This window comes from Centruroides sculpturatus, unplaced genomic scaffold (assembly GCF_000671375.1).
Source record: "Centruroides sculpturatus isolate CEXI.00-Female unplaced genomic scaffold, Cexi_2.0 scaffold688, whole genome shotgun sequence".
NCBI classification, from domain to species: Eukaryota; Metazoa; Arthropoda; class Arachnida; order Scorpiones; family Buthidae; genus Centruroides; species Centruroides sculpturatus.
Window position 1 is genome coordinate 346,146 of NW_019385125.1, and position 20,064 is coordinate 366,209.

Below are 20,064 nucleotides of genomic sequence, written 5' to 3' on the forward strand. Positions count from 1 at the left end.
CTGACATTACTTATGGTCATTAAATAATTTGTTTTAATGAATAAATTCAATAATTTTCACTTAATGTAATTCAGAAAATGAATATTGTGATTTTTAGCATGCAAGAAGTAAATTATCAAATAAAACAAATGCTAAATATTCATATTGTACTTATTAAAATTTTGAAACAATTTGAATTAATAAGTTTCTTTTTTTAGTTTTTTCACTTTGTGTATGTTGAAAAATAAAAAGGCATATGTAATAATAAAATAATATAGGAATGGATATATTTGAGTTTCAGAATCTGTTTTATATTTGATTGATAATAAATATCTTAATAAATTCCTCATTTCTGTATATAACTAGTATTTTTAATTTCTATTATCTATTCATCTACATTCTGCAGATTTCATCTTATCACTCAACCATAAATCTCTTTCATTTGCTACTCTATATTTTCATAATTTGTTTTCTTTTTGAAAATTCAGATCATATATTAAATTTTCCTTGTTGTTTATTATGCATTTTCCTTTTCTCTTTTCCAATATTTTCCATTCAGTAATTTTCTTTAATAAATCATTTGTAATATATTTAATAAATTTGTCTATTTTTTCTTCAAGCACTTTTTTCTACATTTACAACTATCGAAACTTGCATGTTTGATTTATTTCTGTTCATGAGATCTGCATTCTTCTCCAAATTCACATTCTATTGTTTCTATGTAACTAATATTCTGTTTTCTTATTGTAAAATTTTCACTTCTTTATATTCTACAGTTTGTAATAAATTTTTATCTTTTTTCAATATGTACATTTTTGTCAATAAGCATTGTATTGAATGCGTGCTTTCTGTCATAAGACTTGATATTTATAATGGAATAACCTACACATTATTTTAAGTGTAAACATAATATCTGCACAAAACTTTGAATTTAAATATTAATCCGAGTAATACCATTAGTTGGGAATTGTAAGCCATTTAATTTAATATAATATTTTTTAATTGTTGCATAAAAAATTAAATGCTGGAAATATTGAGCATTTATGTTGAATATGTATAATGTCAGATTGAGTTAAAAGTGTTCTATTGAAAGCATTAAGTGCTTTTGGGAAAAAATATAATATTTACTGAATAAGATAGTAAACAACCAAATTTGTTTCTTTTTGTTTAATCTATAAACTATTCTATAAATTTTTCTAAACTCATTTAATTCAAAGTTTCAAATTGTTTTTAACCAGTGACATGCTTAAAAGGAAACAGAACATTATTCTTGTCTAAATATTTTGAAATTTCAATGTTTTGTTACATTTCTTTTTTCTTTGTAAGAAGCATCTGATATAACTGTTAGTATACATCTGTAATTTAATATGCATTAAATTATAGCTTAATTAATTAATAAGGAATAAATGTGTGACCAGTTTCAAACAGGTGGTGTAGAAATATGACTAATAAATTTAATTCAAATTTATTTGATTCTATATAGATGATTTTCAAATGTTTACAAAATTTTTATTTATATTTAAGCTTTATGTAAATTTTTAAATTGCTTATGTTATAAGTAGAAAGTATCCTATCACTAGTACTTTCCATTCTATTAATATTTCTATTATCAAATTTTCATTTTTTTCTGTTCTGCATTTTTATTGTGGCATCTAAAGGAGGTTCTCAGCCAATTCTTTTATAAATATGTTATCTTACAGTGTCAATTGTTGTCGTTACCCTATTACACTCTCTTATGTCTAATACCAGTGGAATACTGTATGTAAAATATGACCAATTCTTTTATATTTCACTGATTTGTATAAAAATTATATTGTGAATAACTCAATTTGCATGTAATTAATATTTAACAAATTTTTTCATTGAGTACCTATTTTGCCCATTATTAATTTGATTATCTGCAAACTTTTATTAAGCAGAATACATAATTTAAAAAAAAATAATGAAACACTCAATTTTTAAATTCATCACTTAGCATTTCAATTGGTTCAATTTGTTCTGCCAGCTTAAAATGCGTTATTCTCTGGTTATAAAACATCGTATTCAAAATTATAAAAATTTTAGAACACTTGAATGCTTGTTTTAGAATTATTTTGAAATCTTTCTAAAACAAAAATTTAAATGTTAAAACAATTGAAAATGAGGTTGTAATTTGAAAAAATTGTAGACCTATAAATCCCACTGTCATCCATATGTCTGCTTGGCTATCTATCCATTTATCTGTCCTTAATCTTGACAACAGTATTAGATAGATGAAAGATAAGTCTGGATATAGAAAGCTTAGGCCCCACTTAACTATATATGAACTTCTACTTTGGAAGTCACAATATTTCAGTTCAAAAATTTCTCCTTAATGGAGTTAGATACATGACTGGCATGACTTCAATGTTAACAGGAAAAGTATGATGTACAGGGACAAGACACTACTAAACTTAAGTGCATTGTGGCAAAAAATTGCAGCCTAGCATTGTGACAATTTCACAATAAATAATTGCTTTCCTTAAGATTTTGTAACCTCTTTCAATGTGAAATTGTATCTTTTTAATTAATATAAATGCATACATCTATGCAATCATATCAATTATAAGCAATTATATCAATTATACATATATATTGTACGTTTAAATGTAATTATGCAATCATATCAATTATAAGCAATTATATCAATTATACATATATATTGTACGTTTAAATGTAATATAGTTATTTATTTTAAATAGAATAATTAAAATAATGACTATATTAGCATAACTAAGATGTATTAATCTTTTATGACAAATTTTTTAAAATTATTCAAATTGTAAATGTTAAATCAATTTTAGTTTTAAAAAATATTTTGGAATTTGAATAATGTTTTTTGAAAATGCAGCTGCAGGAAAACTTACAAAACTGCAGTTTGGCTGATTGCCTAAATGATTTATTTTAAAAAATATGTATGTAAATTTTTTATCATAAACTTTAAATTAATAAATTATCATGTAANTGGAATAATCAACAGTGTTATAGGGGGGTCGACTTGTACGTGTCGTCACACCTTGGGTATCAGCTATGGATCTGTGCATGCTATAGTGCATGATGACTTGGGTTTCCGTGGGATTTTTCACAAGGTAGATTTTCAAACAGCTTTTTGATGGCACAAGCAAAAGAATTTTGAGGATGCAACCCAGTTCCTGAAACACTTTGAAGATGTAAAAGTATTGGAAAGAATTGTTACATTTGATGAGATATGGGTCCATCACGCACTGCCTTTGTTATTCCACCCAGGAGTGGAGTAAGTAACAAAGGCAGTGCAGACAGGGCAGCCAAAAATCTTTTCAACAAGTATTCAGAAGCTATTGAAGCAATACAAGTGCACTATCATACAGGTGGGAGTATGCATTTTGATTCACTCTTGTAATAAATGAAAGATAACAATTTAGATATTCATGTTATTGTGTGATACTACAAATAGTTAGCATATAACAGTATTAACCATATAACTATATTGGCCATTATATTAATAATACTAATTTACAGCCATTTGCAACTGGAGAAAAAGGTGTTTTTTTTTTTGTTAATTCCTATGCACTGAACACAAAAATGAAGTTAAAAATTCCTTGGCATGTAAGATTATGATCTTATGGATGCAAACACTTAATGTTAAAATACAGATGGGTGGAGACTTGAAAGCTGTAGGACTTCAGGGTGGTTTTACCAAATATTGTTTTCTTTGTTTTTGGGATAGTAGAGCAACACAAAATAATTTTAAAGTAAAAGAATGACCTCAGAGATGAATTTGTTCCAGGTCAAGCTAATGTAAAGAATATACCTGTAGTTCAGGTGTGGACAAACTTTTATTCCTTAGGGGCTACTTTTTTGGTAAAATATAGTCTGTGGGCGACTATGAATATGGGCAAACAATTTTAGGATTTTTATATGCGCATGCGTTAACATTCATTTGCATTGTTCATTGGGATAAATACAAACAGTATGGGTACGTTGCACAGACAGTCTATTATTGTAAGAATAAATTATCAAATTAAGATTTTTAAACATTAATTTAAGTGAAAGCAAATTGTTCAACTTTAGCTTCGCGGGCTACTTTCAAAACCTTTGCGGTCGACCGTGGTCTACATGTTGGCCATCCCTGCTGTAGTTGATTCCTCCACTGCATATAAATCTTGGATTAATAAAACTCTTTGTCTAAGCACTGGTTGAAGAAGGTACTGCTTTCAAATACCTTAAACCAGTGTTTTTCAACCTTCTTGAATATGCGACCCCTTTACAAAATTCAGGCAACCCCCTAGGGCCATATTAAAACTATATCAGTGATTTTAAAAACTACATATTTAATTTTCTTTTTTTTAAATATCAATCGAAAAATCAATTGTACTGTAAAATAAACAGGCACAGCCTTCTCACTGAAATTCTAGTTTTTTTTATTGTAGTGTAGGACCTACAAATACTTGTCTATTTCTTTCATCCGGAACCCCTATGTAAAGCTTTGCAACCCCCTGGGGGTCACGACCCACAGGTTGAAAAACACTGCCTTAAACAGATCTTTTCAAAACTAAGTGATGCTAAGCTTAAAAAAGGAATATTTATTGGATCTCAAATCAGAAAATTACTACAGGATGTACAATTTGCTCAAAAAAGTTTTTTAACATAGTTATTGGGCAACAAAAAACTATGAAAAACTTGTAGGAGAAAACAACAATAAAATAGTTTATAGAATGTCCTTAAACTACACTTTTTACATTTGCATTTAAATTTTTTCTCCAAAAATTTGGGTGCCATCAGTGATGAGCAAGGGGAGAGATTCCTCCAAGATATTCTAACAATGGAACAATGATATCAAGGCAGACGAGATCCTGGAATGATGGGAGACTTGCTGGTTCCTTACAAGAGAAAGTGATATGGAATATAAATGAAAATTGACATTTGTAAAAAAGTTATCGACAGGAAATTCAGCATAAATGTAATTTCATATTTTTGTAAATAAAACGATTGACTCTTGAATTTGCAACAAGTCTTAGTGTGTCACAAACACATTGTTGAAACACTTCAACAATCTATTTGAAATGGTTGTAAAACATGCTGATGATTGTGTTCTGCATGCTGTTTGTTTTTTTTTTCCACTTATGAAGAAAAATAACTGAATTGAGTATAATTTTGTCTGACGAAGGTAGGCATCTATAAGGTTGTTTTATTTTATTTTTAAATTGGTTACTCATTTTTATCTTAGAGAATTTTTTTACGGATGAATGAAAAAATTAAAGTTAAAATAAAAATATTTCTTATTAACTGAAAATCTGTTGTAGTGAGTGGTGATTGTTTGATCGAGTACGGAGGTACCACTGCATTTGATTAACATGATTTTGATACATGCAGTACACATTGAGAAATTTATTAATCACATTAATGAAGGGATACCTATAGTTGGTAACCTGTATATAGTGGAAACCTGTCTACTACAGAAGAATTGCTTGGTCCCTTGGGGTTTTGTTATAGACAGGTTTGACTGAGATATATCTAAGTAGTTTTTTTAGTTAAAATTTTATTGAAGGACTAAATTTCTTAATATTAATTTGGTTATATACATATATATAAATCTAGTTTACTGAGTGTCCTATGAGAACAAATACAATAATAATAAATTATATATTGTTCCAAAACAATACTTGCTTTGTCAAACATTTCATAACTGCCATTTAATAGCTGTAGACACATTTATTGCAAAGATATATTGTCAAAAACTGATGGGACAATGTGGAATTCCATACTGAAGAGGGCATAAATGATTGTTAAACATATTTTCAGCTATTGAACAGCAATCTATCAAATGAAATGCTGCAATTAAGTCAAAAAAATATTTTAAGTTGCCATTTTTAAAATGAATATTTATCACTAGAGATAGATGGTTAAGCTGCCATCTTGTGATAATTTTAATAATCATAATTTTTAATTTAGAATTTCTGGAAGTAAAGCCTAGCCTAATCATAGCCTGATAATTTGGCAGATTTTCTGGCTTTAATCAAAAATCAGGTTTATTGAATTATTGTTTATACTTATCACTTTACAGTTTACTTACATTATACTGTCACAAAAAATTACAGAAAGCCCAATGGATGGCCCATTTTGGGAATGTTGCACAGAGGCCCACTCATATGTAGTTATGCTACTGCCTCTAATGATAGATATTATTTACATGAGAACAGTATTCATATGGATTTACTATTACTGATTTTCTTGGTAGAAATTATCATTGGTTGTTGTTTAAAATTTAAACTTGTATTCTCAGATCCCCTTTAAGCTGGCAGACAAAAGTTAGCAGAACGAATTGAGCCAAATTGAAAATTAAGTGCTAAGTGTTCAATTTAAAAATTGAGTGCTTGATTATTTTTTGAAAAATTGTGTATTCTGCTAGCTTAAATAAAAGTTTGCAGACAAATAATGAGCAAAATAAGTATTTAATGAAAAAGTTGTTAAATATTAATTGAGTGCTTCAAAAATTTATAATTTTTATACAAAATTAGTNAACAAAGCGAATGAAACAAATAACATGAAAATTGGAACTTACGAGCCATCTAATCAGAATGCGCCGAAATTTCAGTCTCATCACAATCGTGATAAATATATACAGTATACAGGGTGATTAACGTAAGTGTTACAAGTCAATAACTAGGAAAATATACTTCTAATAAAAAAAATTGTAATACTGTAGTTTCATTTGAAATTTTAAAGTTGCCTCCTTGACCTACTCAGAAGGAAGGATAGACCAGGCTTTATATTTAAGGCATTAAAAAAGCTCCTCTAAATATTAGATTTATTCTTATCCATTTTTTATTAGAAGCATATTTCCGAGCATATTGACTTGTATATGTTAGGTTCAAAGATCGAAAACGTTCAATAAGCGGGGGAAAACGACCAGAAGGAGTTGTATCTTTACAGAACAGCCAAAACAAGAAATTTCCCATCCTGGCTTCTTATAAAAGCCACGACGCATTCTGTCATTTTAAAAAATGCCAAAATGAGAAATTGTGTTCTGATAGTTAAAAAAGGTTACTATAACGCGTTCTATACATATCACAACGCATTGTTGCAGAAACATGAGACATTTTTATCACACTCATAAAACAAACTGCTATCTTATCCTCATTAAGGAAAACGGGGCGGATTCGAAATCAACTCAGTCATTCGTTAGTTTTGATCATCGTAGAGGCTTTGTCAGTTAGGCATAAAAAAATGCGCAGTTCTGTTCTCGCAATGAGTTTACAACTAGGACAATTTTCATCGACATACAGGATGGGCCCCAAATTCAACGTATTCGGTCATTCTCTGATAGCCCTGACGAGAGAAGTGAAGATAAAGCTACAACAATGCGGCCCGATCATTACAAGGAGCCGAGAACCAATTTTAAGACCTCTTTTAAGTTATCAGACAAAAATTAACAGATTGAATTGAAACTTAGTTAAACAAATAATGAGCAAAATAAATACTTAATAAAAAAAACTTGTTTAATATTAATTAAGTGCTAATTGAGTGCTTCAAAAATTTATAATTTTTATACAAAATTAGTAAAATGTAAAACAGTTACTCCTATTTTAATAGTTTTCCACTGTTATTAGACAAAAGAGGGAAATATGAAAATTGAGTTGAAGTTGTTAAATATTAATTGAGTGCTTCAAAAATTTATAATTTTTATACAAAATTAGTGAAATGTAAAACAGTTACTCCTATTTTAATAGTTTTCCACTGTTATTAGACAAAAGAGGGAAATATGAAAATTGAGTTGAAAAAGAAAAAATGAAAGAATTTAAATGAATAAACATTTACTTTAATTTTAATTCCTGTATCTATTTCACATAGACCAATGGTTCTCAAACTGGGATATGTGAACACAAAATCATGAATGGCCACCCTGGTTTTTTTATGGGTGATCAACCGTCATTGCTGAAGGGTGGTTGAAAATTATGATATCAATGAATGGGTCCAGTCCAACTCTATTCCTGGTGGCAATTTCTTTTTGAATTTACACAGGCAATCTACAGCAAATGTGGCTAAAAGAGTGAAAGAGCTGGTAGGAAAAGTCACTTTACCAAAACTGTTGCAATTTTGGGCTGAATGTTCTGAATTGGTTAGGCTAGTGTTTCTCAACGTTTTTTGTGCTATGCCCTACCTAAGCCTTTCTAAAATTCTTATGCCCCCCTAACATATACAGCGGCTATACAGTCCATATCTGCCTTCTTGATGAGTCCATTTTCAAATTGCCCCCTTAACAATCCAATTGCCCCCCTGTTGGGAAACACTGGGTTAGGCTAACTGTGAAAGTTCTTATGTCTTTTCTAATTTCCTACCTTTGCAAGTCAGGTTTCTCTGCATTGACAATTCTTAACACCCAAGTACAGATGTAAACTTAAAGTTGAGCCCGATTTATGATTGAAATTGTCTCAAATCAAACCTAATATTGAAAAATTATGTTCATCACATCACATCAATTATTCCCACTGAATGTACAGTACCATACATGTAGGCTGACATGTAGCATTTGACTGTAGCATTAGCTGTTGACCATTTTGTTGAAATAACAGTGTTCTACTTTTATTTCAATTAAAAATGGCCAACAGTAATTTACATATTAAAAATATATTGAAGAATACAAAAAGAAATTTTCTCTTTATTTTACAAGCCCCAGTGACAAACCAAACACAATCTTCAGTTACAAAAGACAGTTGTTTTCAGGTTATGCATTCTGCAAAAAAGTGCAAATTAGTTAATAAATGGATTTATGAAGACAAATTTTTTGTATGAGTGCTGTATTTGATTATGTGCATGACAATAAATTATGGAAATTAATTTTATTGTCTTTAAGATGCTTTTACACAAGTGCATCAGATTGTCATAGCTCTCTGTGGTAAACTGAGATGCACCTGTAGAAGACACTACAATCTATACAAAGAGTATTTGGGGATTTGTATTTCTGTCCAAGGGATGTATTGCCAGAAGTCTGATAACATTACTATAAAAACAGTCATAAAATAATAATTCAATTTCAGCCAATAAATATTTTTTACAATAAAATTTATTAATAGTTTGAATAACATTGAATTTTGATAAAGCATATATACAGATTTAAAAAAAGTAAATAATAACTTTATTTATAGATATGACATTTAAACAACTTTTAAAAATGATAATTCAAAAGTAACTTTATAAGGTTATGGCACCAGTGTTTGAAAGAAAAAGTATGATGTACAAAGGCCAGTAAAATTCCTAGTAAATGATGCTTTAAATTTAATTTAGGACAGCTAATACAGTCTAGTGTTATTTTCTTGTACTATGAAGTGATTTTGTGTAGTTCAGTTTTAGAACACTAGAGAGAGAAATATGATAGAAGCCACTTTAGTTGTGACTTGCATGTAAAGCTAGAAGATCTTAATTTTTTGTTAAGGAGAAAAGCAGAGAAAATCCATTTATATCTAATTAGTAGTAAGTGTTTTTAATAATGTTATACTTTATTTCCATAATTTAAGTAGTGAAAAAGTCATTAAAAAATACTGCCTAAAGCTACAAATAACTAAGGCAAAAGCATACAGTGTCAATAAGCAACAGATGTATTGATAATTCATTAAGTATTTAAAAAACTGAGTTTGATATTTGGTCAATTACTAGTTTCAATATCTGTTATTACACCAGTGTTTGATATCTAAAGTCAAGCACTGAGTAAACCTTGTCAATAACTGGTTTTTGGGTTGCAGTTTGAAAAAATTGTAGATCTATAAATTCCTACAGTCATTATTCAGTTCGTCTGTCTTTCCTCAATCTCAAGAACTGAGTTAGATAGATGAAATTTGAGACCAGATTGGGGGCAGGAGGCTCTGATTAACTATATATGAACTTCTTCCAATTCAAACCAGAAGTCACATTATTTCAGTTCAAAACTTTTCCCCTGAAAGCAGTTAGATGACCAGTACAACTGTATTGTTAAAGAAAAAGTATGATGTACAAAGGCAAGCCACCACTAATTTGAGGTGGAGAGCATATATTTCAAATTAAAAATATGATTAAATATTGCAACCTGATATTGTGACAATGTCACAATAAATAATTGCTTTCTTATTATTAAGATGTCTTCTGGTTTCATTCCAAATTTTTTTATGTCTTACTGGTGATTATTCCTCCTATGCAGTCTAGCAAGGGGGCCTTACAGTCTTGGAAATTCAGTTTGGGATGAAACTTTGCAGATTAGTAGTATACCTCAAGGGTGTCCACCCAGAAGAATTGTAAAGTGCACTAGCCAGAAGATTCCAAGAAAAGGGACTCTAAAGTTTTAAGTGCAGCTCATACACTGCTCGATTTTACACTATGGCAGGATAGCGAAATGGCTGAGTCTGTAGCAAACTTGCTTGCCATGCGGGTGATCTAGATTTGATCCTACCTTCAGCTAACTTCTTTTTTTAATTGTTTTAAAAATTATAACAACTTCTAAATAAAGTTAATGACCTAAAAATATTATCAATTAAATCATAAATAATAATCAACAACAATACTCTACTCTTCCACGTAGAAACCAGTTCCTCAAATTTACAACGAATATTTTTAACCTCTCTACAGCTTATAATATCCTAAAATTTGTAATAACTTTTTAATGACAGTAGTAATTAAAGTTTTAATTTACCTCCATTAAAAATGAATTTTAAATTAGTCAACTTTTTAAAAATAAAATATTATCTTTATATTGTTAATTTACATTTTAATTAGCTGTATTTTATTTTATAAATAAAATAAAATTGTTTATGGTTTAATTGATAATATTTTTAGGTCATTAACTTTATTTAAAAGTTGTTAGAATTTTTAAAACAATTAAAAAAAAAAAGTTAGCTGAAAGTAGGACTGAATCTAGATCGCCTATGTGCAAGCGTGTTTGCTACAGACTCAGCCATTTTGCTGTGCTGCCATAGTGTAAAATTGAGCAGTATATGAGCTGCACTTAAAACTTTAGATCCCTTTTTCTCAGAATCTTCTGGCTAGTGCACCTTACAATTCTTCTGGGTGGACACCCTTGAGGTATACTACTAACCTGCAAAGTCTCATCCCAAACTGAATTTCCAAGACTATAAGTCAGGTTTGAAAAAAAAACAAAATTCAAATATTCTTGAGTCTCTAGTGAATGAAGCTCTCATGGCAGTAAAAAATAGTATGTCACACAGCCAATAGGACTTTTAATGTTTCCATTCTGGTTATAAATTTTCTGGAAAAAATCAATTGAAAGAAAAATGGGACCGATCATTTGGGGTTGGATCCAGGCCTCCAATTCCAAATGATGTTTCAAGTTCAGATTCAAAGATGATATTTCATGATAGTAGCAGTATCATCTGTTTTCATGATCACAATTGTATAAGAAATGGAAGCTAAAAATCAGATTTTCTCAGAAAAAAACCAATCTTCAGGTTGGCAAGTTGGTGTTAACAGCTTTCAACTGTGAAGAATGCTAAAAAAAAAATATTATGTTGGACTCATAATTAGTATAGAAAATGAACCTAATCTAAAATTTATGAAGAAAATGCAAGAAACTCATGTATTGTGTGTCCTGATTGTAATGATACTTTAGTGATTCAGAAGTTTTCTTCTGAACCAAGTATGGTGTGTTTAGAGTTAATTTTCAATGTTTCCTTCTCTGGTTATATTAATATATAAGTAGGCCAAGTACACTTAAAGTTTTCTCTAATCTGTGTTAATTTATTTTTTGTCTCTACAAATTAGAATTACTACTGTTTACTTATTTGTAATAATGTATAGTTAACATCTCAACATTCTATTGAGCTGTTAACCAGACATTTATTTTTTTAAATTACAATAAGAATTATTATATAATTTTATTATATTTTATAATTTTAAAAAAGATAGCTTTTTCTTTATGGCTTCAACCCAGATTTAAAACATCTCTGTGGAGATGTTTTAAATCTGGGTTGAAGCTATAATACATTTAAAAGGCATGATTCATTAAAATATCTTTTTAATTTCAGGGGTCATGCTGCCTGTCCCAAATTGCAAATTTTGTAACATGCAGCATGAATCTGTCTTGGTCCAATAGAATTTACTGTTAATAAACAAAAATAAAGTTGCTTGGAAAACTCAGTCAAAAAAACTTTGTGATTTCTGTTATACTGTTGGTCATTCTTTCATTTCAGGTTGGTACAAAATTTCACAGTAAGTGAAAAAGTATCCTGGCAAATAACTTCCTATTTTGGTGAATAAAAAATGTGTTTGGCAAATGTATTTGTGATTGCTATAAAAAAAGCCAGAGTGACCCCTGTATTAGAAATCTTGTCTGTGGTATTGTGAATTGTGTCAATTACTGGAAAAAATATACAAGTTTGTTTATTAATATTTTTTTTTTTGCAGATAAATAATTATGGTTTTCTAATTTATAAGTATTTTATAAATATGGCATAACTTGATATGTTACAGGAAAAAGAAAATACAGTCTTTGCTTTAAAAATAAAATTGCACAAGTTCTTTTATAAATTGATTAAGTGAACGTCTCTTCAATCCGAAAAATTCTTCTGGTAGACTACTTCGCAGCCAATTCTTTTATAAATATGTTATCTTACAGTGTCAATTGTTGTTGTTACCCTATTACACTCTCTTATGTCTAATACCAGTGGAATACTGTATGTAAAATATGACCAATTCTTTTATATTTCACTGATTTGTATAAAAATTATATTGTGAATAACTCAATTTGCATGTAATTAATATTTAACAAATTTTTTCATTGAGTACCTATTTTGCCCATTATTAATTTGATTATCTGCAAACTTTTATTAAGCAGAATACATAATTTAAAAAAAAATAATGAAACACTCAATTTTTAAATTCATCACTTAGCATTTCAATTGGTTCAATTTGTTCTGCCAGCTTAAAATGCGTTATTCTCTGGTTATAAAACATCGTATTCAAAATTATAAAAATTTTAGAACACTTGAATGCTTGTTTTAGAATTATTTTGAAATCTTTCTAAAACAAAAATTTAAATGTTAAAACAATTGAAAATGAGGTTGTAATTTGAAAAAATTGTAGACCTATAAATCCCACTGTCATCCATATGTCTGCTTGGCTATCTATCCATTTATCTGTCCTTAATCTTGACAACAGTATTAGATAGATGAAAGATAAGTCTGGATATAGAAAGCTTAGGCCCCACTTAACTATATATGAACTTCTATTTTGGAAGTCACAATATTTCAGTTCAAAAATTTCTCCTTAATGGAGTTAGATACATGACTGGCATGACTTCAATGTTAACAGGAAAAGTATGATGTACAGGGACAAGACACTACTAAACTTAAGTGCATTGTGGCAAAAAATTGCAGCCTAGCATTGTGACAATTTCACAATAAATAATTGCTTTCCTTAAGATTTTGTAACCTCTTTCAATGTGAAATTGTATCTTTTTAATTAATATAAATGCATACATCTATGCAATCATATCAATTATAAGCAATTATATCAATTATACATATATATTGTACGTTTAAATGTAATATAGTTATTTATTTTAAATAGAATAATTAAAATAATGACTATATTAGCATAACTAAGATGTATTAATCTTTTATGACAAATTTTTTAAAATTATTCAAATTGTAAATGTTAAATCAATTTTAGTTTTAAAAAATATTTTGGAATTTGAATAATGTTTTTTGAAAATGCAGCTGCAGGAAAACTTACAAAACTGCAGTTTGGCTGATTGCCTAAATGATTTATTTTAAAAAATATGTATGTAAATTTTTTATCATAAACTTTAAATTAATAAATTATCATGTAAATGTTATCTTAATAGCAAGTTAATATATAGGTATTTTTCATTATAAAATGTTCCATTATAATGTTAAAATACTATTATAAATGTAATATTCTGTTTTAGGCTGATGATACAAAATATGATTAAAATTACTGACCTGACATTACTTATGGTCATTAAATAATTTGTTTTAATGAATAAATTCAATAATTTTCACTTAATGTAATTCAGAAAATGAATATTGTGATTTTTAGCATGCAAGAAGTAAATTATCAAATAAAACAAATGCTAAATATTCATATTGTACTTATTAAAATTTTGAAACAATTTGAATTAATAAGTTTCTTTTTTTAGTTTTTTCACTTTGTATATGTTGAAAAATAAAAAGGCATATGTAATAATAAAATAATATAGGAATGGATATATTTGAGTTTCAGAATCTGTTTTATATTTGATTGATAATAAATATCTTAATAAATTCCTCATTTCTGTATATAACTAGTATTTTTAATTTCTATTATCTATTCATCTACATTCTGCAGATTTCATCTTATCACTCAACCATAAATCTCTTTCATTTGCTACTCTATATTTTCATAATTTGTTTTCTTTTTGAAAATTCAGATCATATATTAAATTTTCCTTGTTGTTTATTATGCATTTTCCTTTTCTCTTTTCCAATATTTTCCATTCAGTAATTTTCTTTAATAAATCATTTGTAATATATTTAATAAATTTGTCTATTTTTTCTTCAAGCACTTTTTTCTACATTTACAACTATCGAAACTTGCATGTTTGATTTATTTCTGTTCATGAGATCTGCATTCTTCTCCAAATTCACATTCTATTGTTTCTATGTAACTAATATTCTGTTTTCTTATTGTAAAATTTTCACTTCTTTATATTCTACAGTTTGTAATAAATTTTTATCTTTTTTCAATATGTACATTTTTGTCAATAAGCATTGTATTGAATGCATGCTTTCTGTCATAAGACTTGATATTTATAATGGAATAACCTACACATTATTTTAAGTGTAAACATAATATCTGCACAAAACTTTGAATTTAAATATTAATCCGAGTAATACCATTAGTTGGGAATTGTAAGCCATTTAATTTAATATAATATTTTTTAATTGTTGCATAAAAAATTAAATGCTGGAAATATTGAGCATTTATGTTGAATATGTATAATGTCAGATTGAGTTAAAAGTGTTCTATTGAAAGCATTAAGTGCTTTTGGGAAAAAATATAATATTTACTGAATAAGATAGTAAACAACCAAATTTGTTTCTTTTTGTTTAATCTATAAACTATTCTATAAATTTTTCTAAACTCATTTAATTCAAAGTTTCAAATTGTTTTTAACCAGTGACATGCTTAAAAGGAAACAGAACATTATTCTTGTCTAAATATTTTGAAATTTCAATGTTTTGTTACATTTCTTTTTTCTTTGTAAGAAGCATCTGATATAACTGTTAGTATACATCTGTAATTTAATATGCATTAAATTATAGCTTAATTAATTAATAAGGAATAAATGTGTGACCAGTTTCAAACAGGTGGTGTAGAAATATGACTAATAAATTTAATTCAAATTTATTTGATTCTATATAGATGATTTTCAAATGTTTACAAAATTTTTATTTATATTTAAGCTTTATGTAAATTTTTAAATTGCTTATGTTATAAGTAGAAAGTATCCTATCACTAGTACTTTCCATTCTATTAATATTTCTATTATCAAATTTTCATTTTTTTCTGTTCTGCATTTTTATTGTGGCATCTAAAGGAGGTTCTCAGCCAATTCTTTTATAAATATGTTATCTTACAGTGTCAATTGTTGTCGTTACCCTATTACACTCTCTTATGTCTAATACCAGTGGAATACTGTATGTAGAATATGACCAATTCTTTTATATTTCACTGATTTGTATAAAAATTATATTGTGAATAACTCAATTTGCATGTAATTAATATTTAACAAATTTTTTCATTGAGTACCTATTTTGCCCATTATTAATTTGATTATCTATTTCATTAATTTTAATTTGCATTCATTATGTAACAGCAAAACAAATACTTGCTTACACCAGCTGTTTTTCCGCCATAAGTATTTTTTCTGATAGCAGATGAGATTAGTTACTTATCACTCAAAATTTTTAAAAATTTTATGATGATATTCTTGCCAAGACTGATCATATAAACATGGATTTTTATTACCTGCTCAGTAAGGTTTTCATTGCAAGTTGCTATTACTTTTTTGCAACAGAGAATGTTTTCTGTTGTCTGTTGATTGATAATGTGTATCTGTAATCATCTCTATCAATTAAAAAATAGGAACAGGGCCTATTCATTCCATCTGTGATTTTGACATTGATAAATAGGTCATTGCTAAATACAATTTCAATTTATTTACGGAGGCATAAATGCAGACCTTGGCTAATACAGTCTAATTGCTAAAACAGCTAGTAATTGCTAAATACAGTCGACCCCTCTATAACACTGTTGATTTTTCCATTTTATATGAATTCTGTGTTGTACGAGTCACTTAGATTTTACAAATACGTGTGCCGGGCTGTGAATGGCTCATGTATATGTAAAATCTAAATGACTCATACAACATGGAATTCATATAAAACAGAAAAATCAACAGTGTTATACGGGGGTCGACTGTACTAGTTTATATGGATCTGTTTTGCTGGATGAAATCATATAACAAACTTGACTTCACTTCATGCTGGTTCTCACATCAGTGTAATTCTGACATGAGTCTCTACTAGCTTCCAATCCATGTTTTCTAACCAACAATATTACTTTTTCATCTTTAATTATCTTACTCTCTTTGAGAGGATATTGATATTTTTATACTCCTTTTAGGCATGATTTAATTAATTAAGCTGGAAAAATATTTTCTGTAGCATTTTAGCTAATTTTACTAAAAAATTTTTAGCAAAATTTTAGAAACTAGCTAACATTTCTCATCTGTAAGGCTGCCCAGAACAATATACAATATGTTATTGTTTAAACATTAGTTTATTCTCTTGGATACTGTACATTATTACAGTGTACTGCACTAGCAATATATCTATAAATCTAACGTTACAATCCAAGTATCATACATTATTGAACAATTCTTTTTGGTTTTGATTCACACCAGACAACAAATGCTGAATAAAAATGAAATTCCTATCTTGCAGAACCATTTATGGAGATGTTTATTTCATAGAAATTAAAGCGTTGCTGGAAAAAGTATATGAAGTGTTTTTTAATGATAAAAAGAGACCCATTATAACTAACTCTTAAAGTTTTTGTTATGATTCACAAATCATGCTGTAATATGTTAAATTTTCTAAATTTTTGTATGATTTTAAGTAAAAATAATTGTTTGCATTAAATTTACTGCCATTTTGAGTTTTAAAACTTGATTTTCAAGATGAATCAATCTAGGCTTTTATTTGATTCTTCTTTTACTCAAATAAGTACATGCAGGGGCAGATCTATATAAGGACTAATAGGGTTTATGCCCTGGGCCTCAGTGTCAAGGGCCCATAAAAATTGAAGTGTTATCATAAATTTTTAATACTGTTTCATTAACAATGAGCACTATCGATATAAAATTTGTCATTCAATGCCATTTCATAAATAAATATATTTCAACTCTGATTTTGATGTTATTTTAAACACCAATTTCAAGATTCTTAATCTAACAAAAAATGGGGCTTCATTGGACTTCAATAAGCCCTAGGCCCTGAAAAACCTAGATCCGCCCAAGTACACACAATTATGCATTTAGGAAAACCTGGCTCAAGGAATGAATTAAAAACTTGCTTAATTTGTGATGATAATGGTATTCATTTGGTTCGTTGCATCATTTGCTAAACCTCATCTAGTGTTAAATATAATATAAAGCTAAAAAAAAAAAACATTCTAAAGCTTTATAGAGAACGTTATAAAATTTAAAGTTGTCTGTTATATAACATCATGAAATAAAATTTAAACTGGTAGGCTTTACATTGTAAGTTTCAACTAACTAGTGAGTTGTGCATTGAGTATTCTGTAGTTCTAGTTATGATTTTTGATTTGAGATTGCTTAAAGATGGCCATTGAATATGTATGAAAACATTAGAATCTGTCATTAAAAGATTTGCTGCCAAATTAATTAATATGTGGAATTATATAGATTCCCACCTAAATTTTCACAGATTTTAATAGATTTTCTTAATACCATTCCATATTAAACAAATAACTTGACACCTAAATGCAAATTCCAGCATATAATGAACAAATAAATTTTAATGCTCAAATGTTTTTGGCCATCTTTCAGAGGCTCTCGTCAGGAAAGAGGCCTCTGAAAGACAGCTGAAAACTTTTGAACATTAACATTTATTTATTCATTACATGCTGGAATTTGCACTTAGGTGTCAAGTTGTTTGTTTAGTATACAGTTCCAGTTTGTGTGCCAGTTTTTTATGTATGACCATTCCATATTTTGTTTTACTGATTTTTTTTAATGTTTTGTTTTCAACAGTGCATTTTTTTTTATCTCTTGTGATGTATGGAAATAAATTTCATTTTAGGTGAATAACCATGTCCCGTTATCGTGACAGCTGTCCTCTGGATTGCAAAGTTTATGTTGGTGACTTAGGAAATAATGGTACAAAACATGAATTAGAAGATGCTTTTAGTTATTATGGCCCATTGAGAAACGTTTGGGTTGCACGTAACCCTCCTGGATTTGCTTTTGTTGAATTTGAAGATTCTCGGGATGCTCGTGATGCTTCAAGAGCTTTAAATGGAAAGTAAGTATTAAAAACATTATCTGATGATCTGTTAATTTTAAATGTGAACAAAATTATATATATATATAAGGTGTGTTCTATAAATATAAAGGCACTAATAGATTAGATTTCCTTAAAAAAATCATTCACACAGAAAATTTGCATATCTTATTTATTTTTAGTTTATTTTTTAAATGTATATTTTTAAAGGTTTAAATAATTATTATTTATTTATTAAGAGAGAAAAAAATTACATAACAGTTTTAAATGATTATATTTTGGGGACAATCAACTTTATGCTAAACATAAATTGATATTTAGATACCAGGTCAACGTTAACCCAGTAGATACTACTAGAAATCACTTTAGTTTAGGGATGAGCAATTATTTTTTTCCAAAGGGCCACATGAGAAACCTGAGTTGTGTTAAGAGGGCCAAACCAACAATAACCTGAACTTAACTATATTCAATATTAATTTTATCCAACTGTAAAGAACAGTGAATTATATAATTTTGATTATGCTATTGATAATTAAAAGACTAAGGATATTCTATTATAATAAAGATATAAAATTGTGAAATAAAAATACAACTCAAACAGGAAAACAATAATTATCTCAGTGTTTCATTTTTTCAACACAGCTCAAAAATACTGAATAGTTGTTTTGTAAATGTAAGCAATTAATTAACTTAATACAAAAAGAAATAAATTCTTTAGATGTCTTTCAGTTCACTTTTCTCATTCAGTGAGAAAAATCAAATCTGTTTTGGGCTTCAGAAAGTGCACTGAAATCAGGTCGAACGTATGCCTCCTCGTCTGGTGAAAGTTCTATTTGAGGGGTTCTTATTTTTCAATATAAGTCTACACTTATTTTCATTTTGAACAATATTTTCTATTTTTGTTTTTAAATAAAGAAACTGTTTATTATTATTATTTTTTTTTGTCTCACCTAAAGAAAATCTCTAGTTCTATTATATAATATGGTTCTAATTCTAATGTGTATATGCTCACATGTTTTCCACTCAATTACCAATTTTATTAATTCTTAATATAATGTAATCTCATTATAGAATTCTGTGTGGTAGAAGAGTAAAAGTAGAGCTATCTACAGGAAAATCTAGAAGTTCATATCGTAATCCCCCGCAGAGAACATTCCATTCTGAAGATCGATGCTACGAGTGTGGAGAAAGAGGACATTATGCCAGAGATTGCAAAAGAGGCAGTAGACGTTATCGTTCTAGGTTTGTGTAGAAAAGAATTTGTATAAAACATTCTAAGAATCAAATTTTGATCATATTTTTATTCTCTGTGTGTATGTGTTTTTTCCCCCAGATCGCGTTCTCGGGATAGACGATCTCGCTCTCGTTCCAGGGAACGCTCTCTGAGCCACAGCAGAAGCCATTCCAAATCTCGCAGCCCAAGTCGTAGCAGTGCCTCGCGTAGCAGAAGCAGATCGACTTCGGCTAATAGGTAAGTAAGTAGTTTATCCCAACATCAAATGTTGGTAAATTACTA

At 28.4% G+C, this 20,064-nt stretch overlaps 1 protein-coding gene across 1 annotated transcript in view; it reads left to right on the plus strand.

The window, feature by feature from the left end:
* Nucleotides 1-20,064, plus strand: part of LOC111635129 (serine/arginine-rich splicing factor 3-like) — a 40,544-nt gene that overhangs the window by 19,346 nt on the left and 1,134 nt on the right. The window contains exons 2-4 of the mRNA XM_023379986.1: nt 18,348-18,569; nt 19,620-19,790; nt 19,882-20,019. Of these exons, the coding sequence (XP_023235754.1) occupies nt 18,358-18,569; nt 19,620-19,790; nt 19,882-20,019 (521 nt within the window). The 5' untranslated portion in view covers nt 18,348-18,357. The remainder of the gene's footprint in view (nt 1-18,347; nt 18,570-19,619; nt 19,791-19,881; nt 20,020-20,064) is intronic.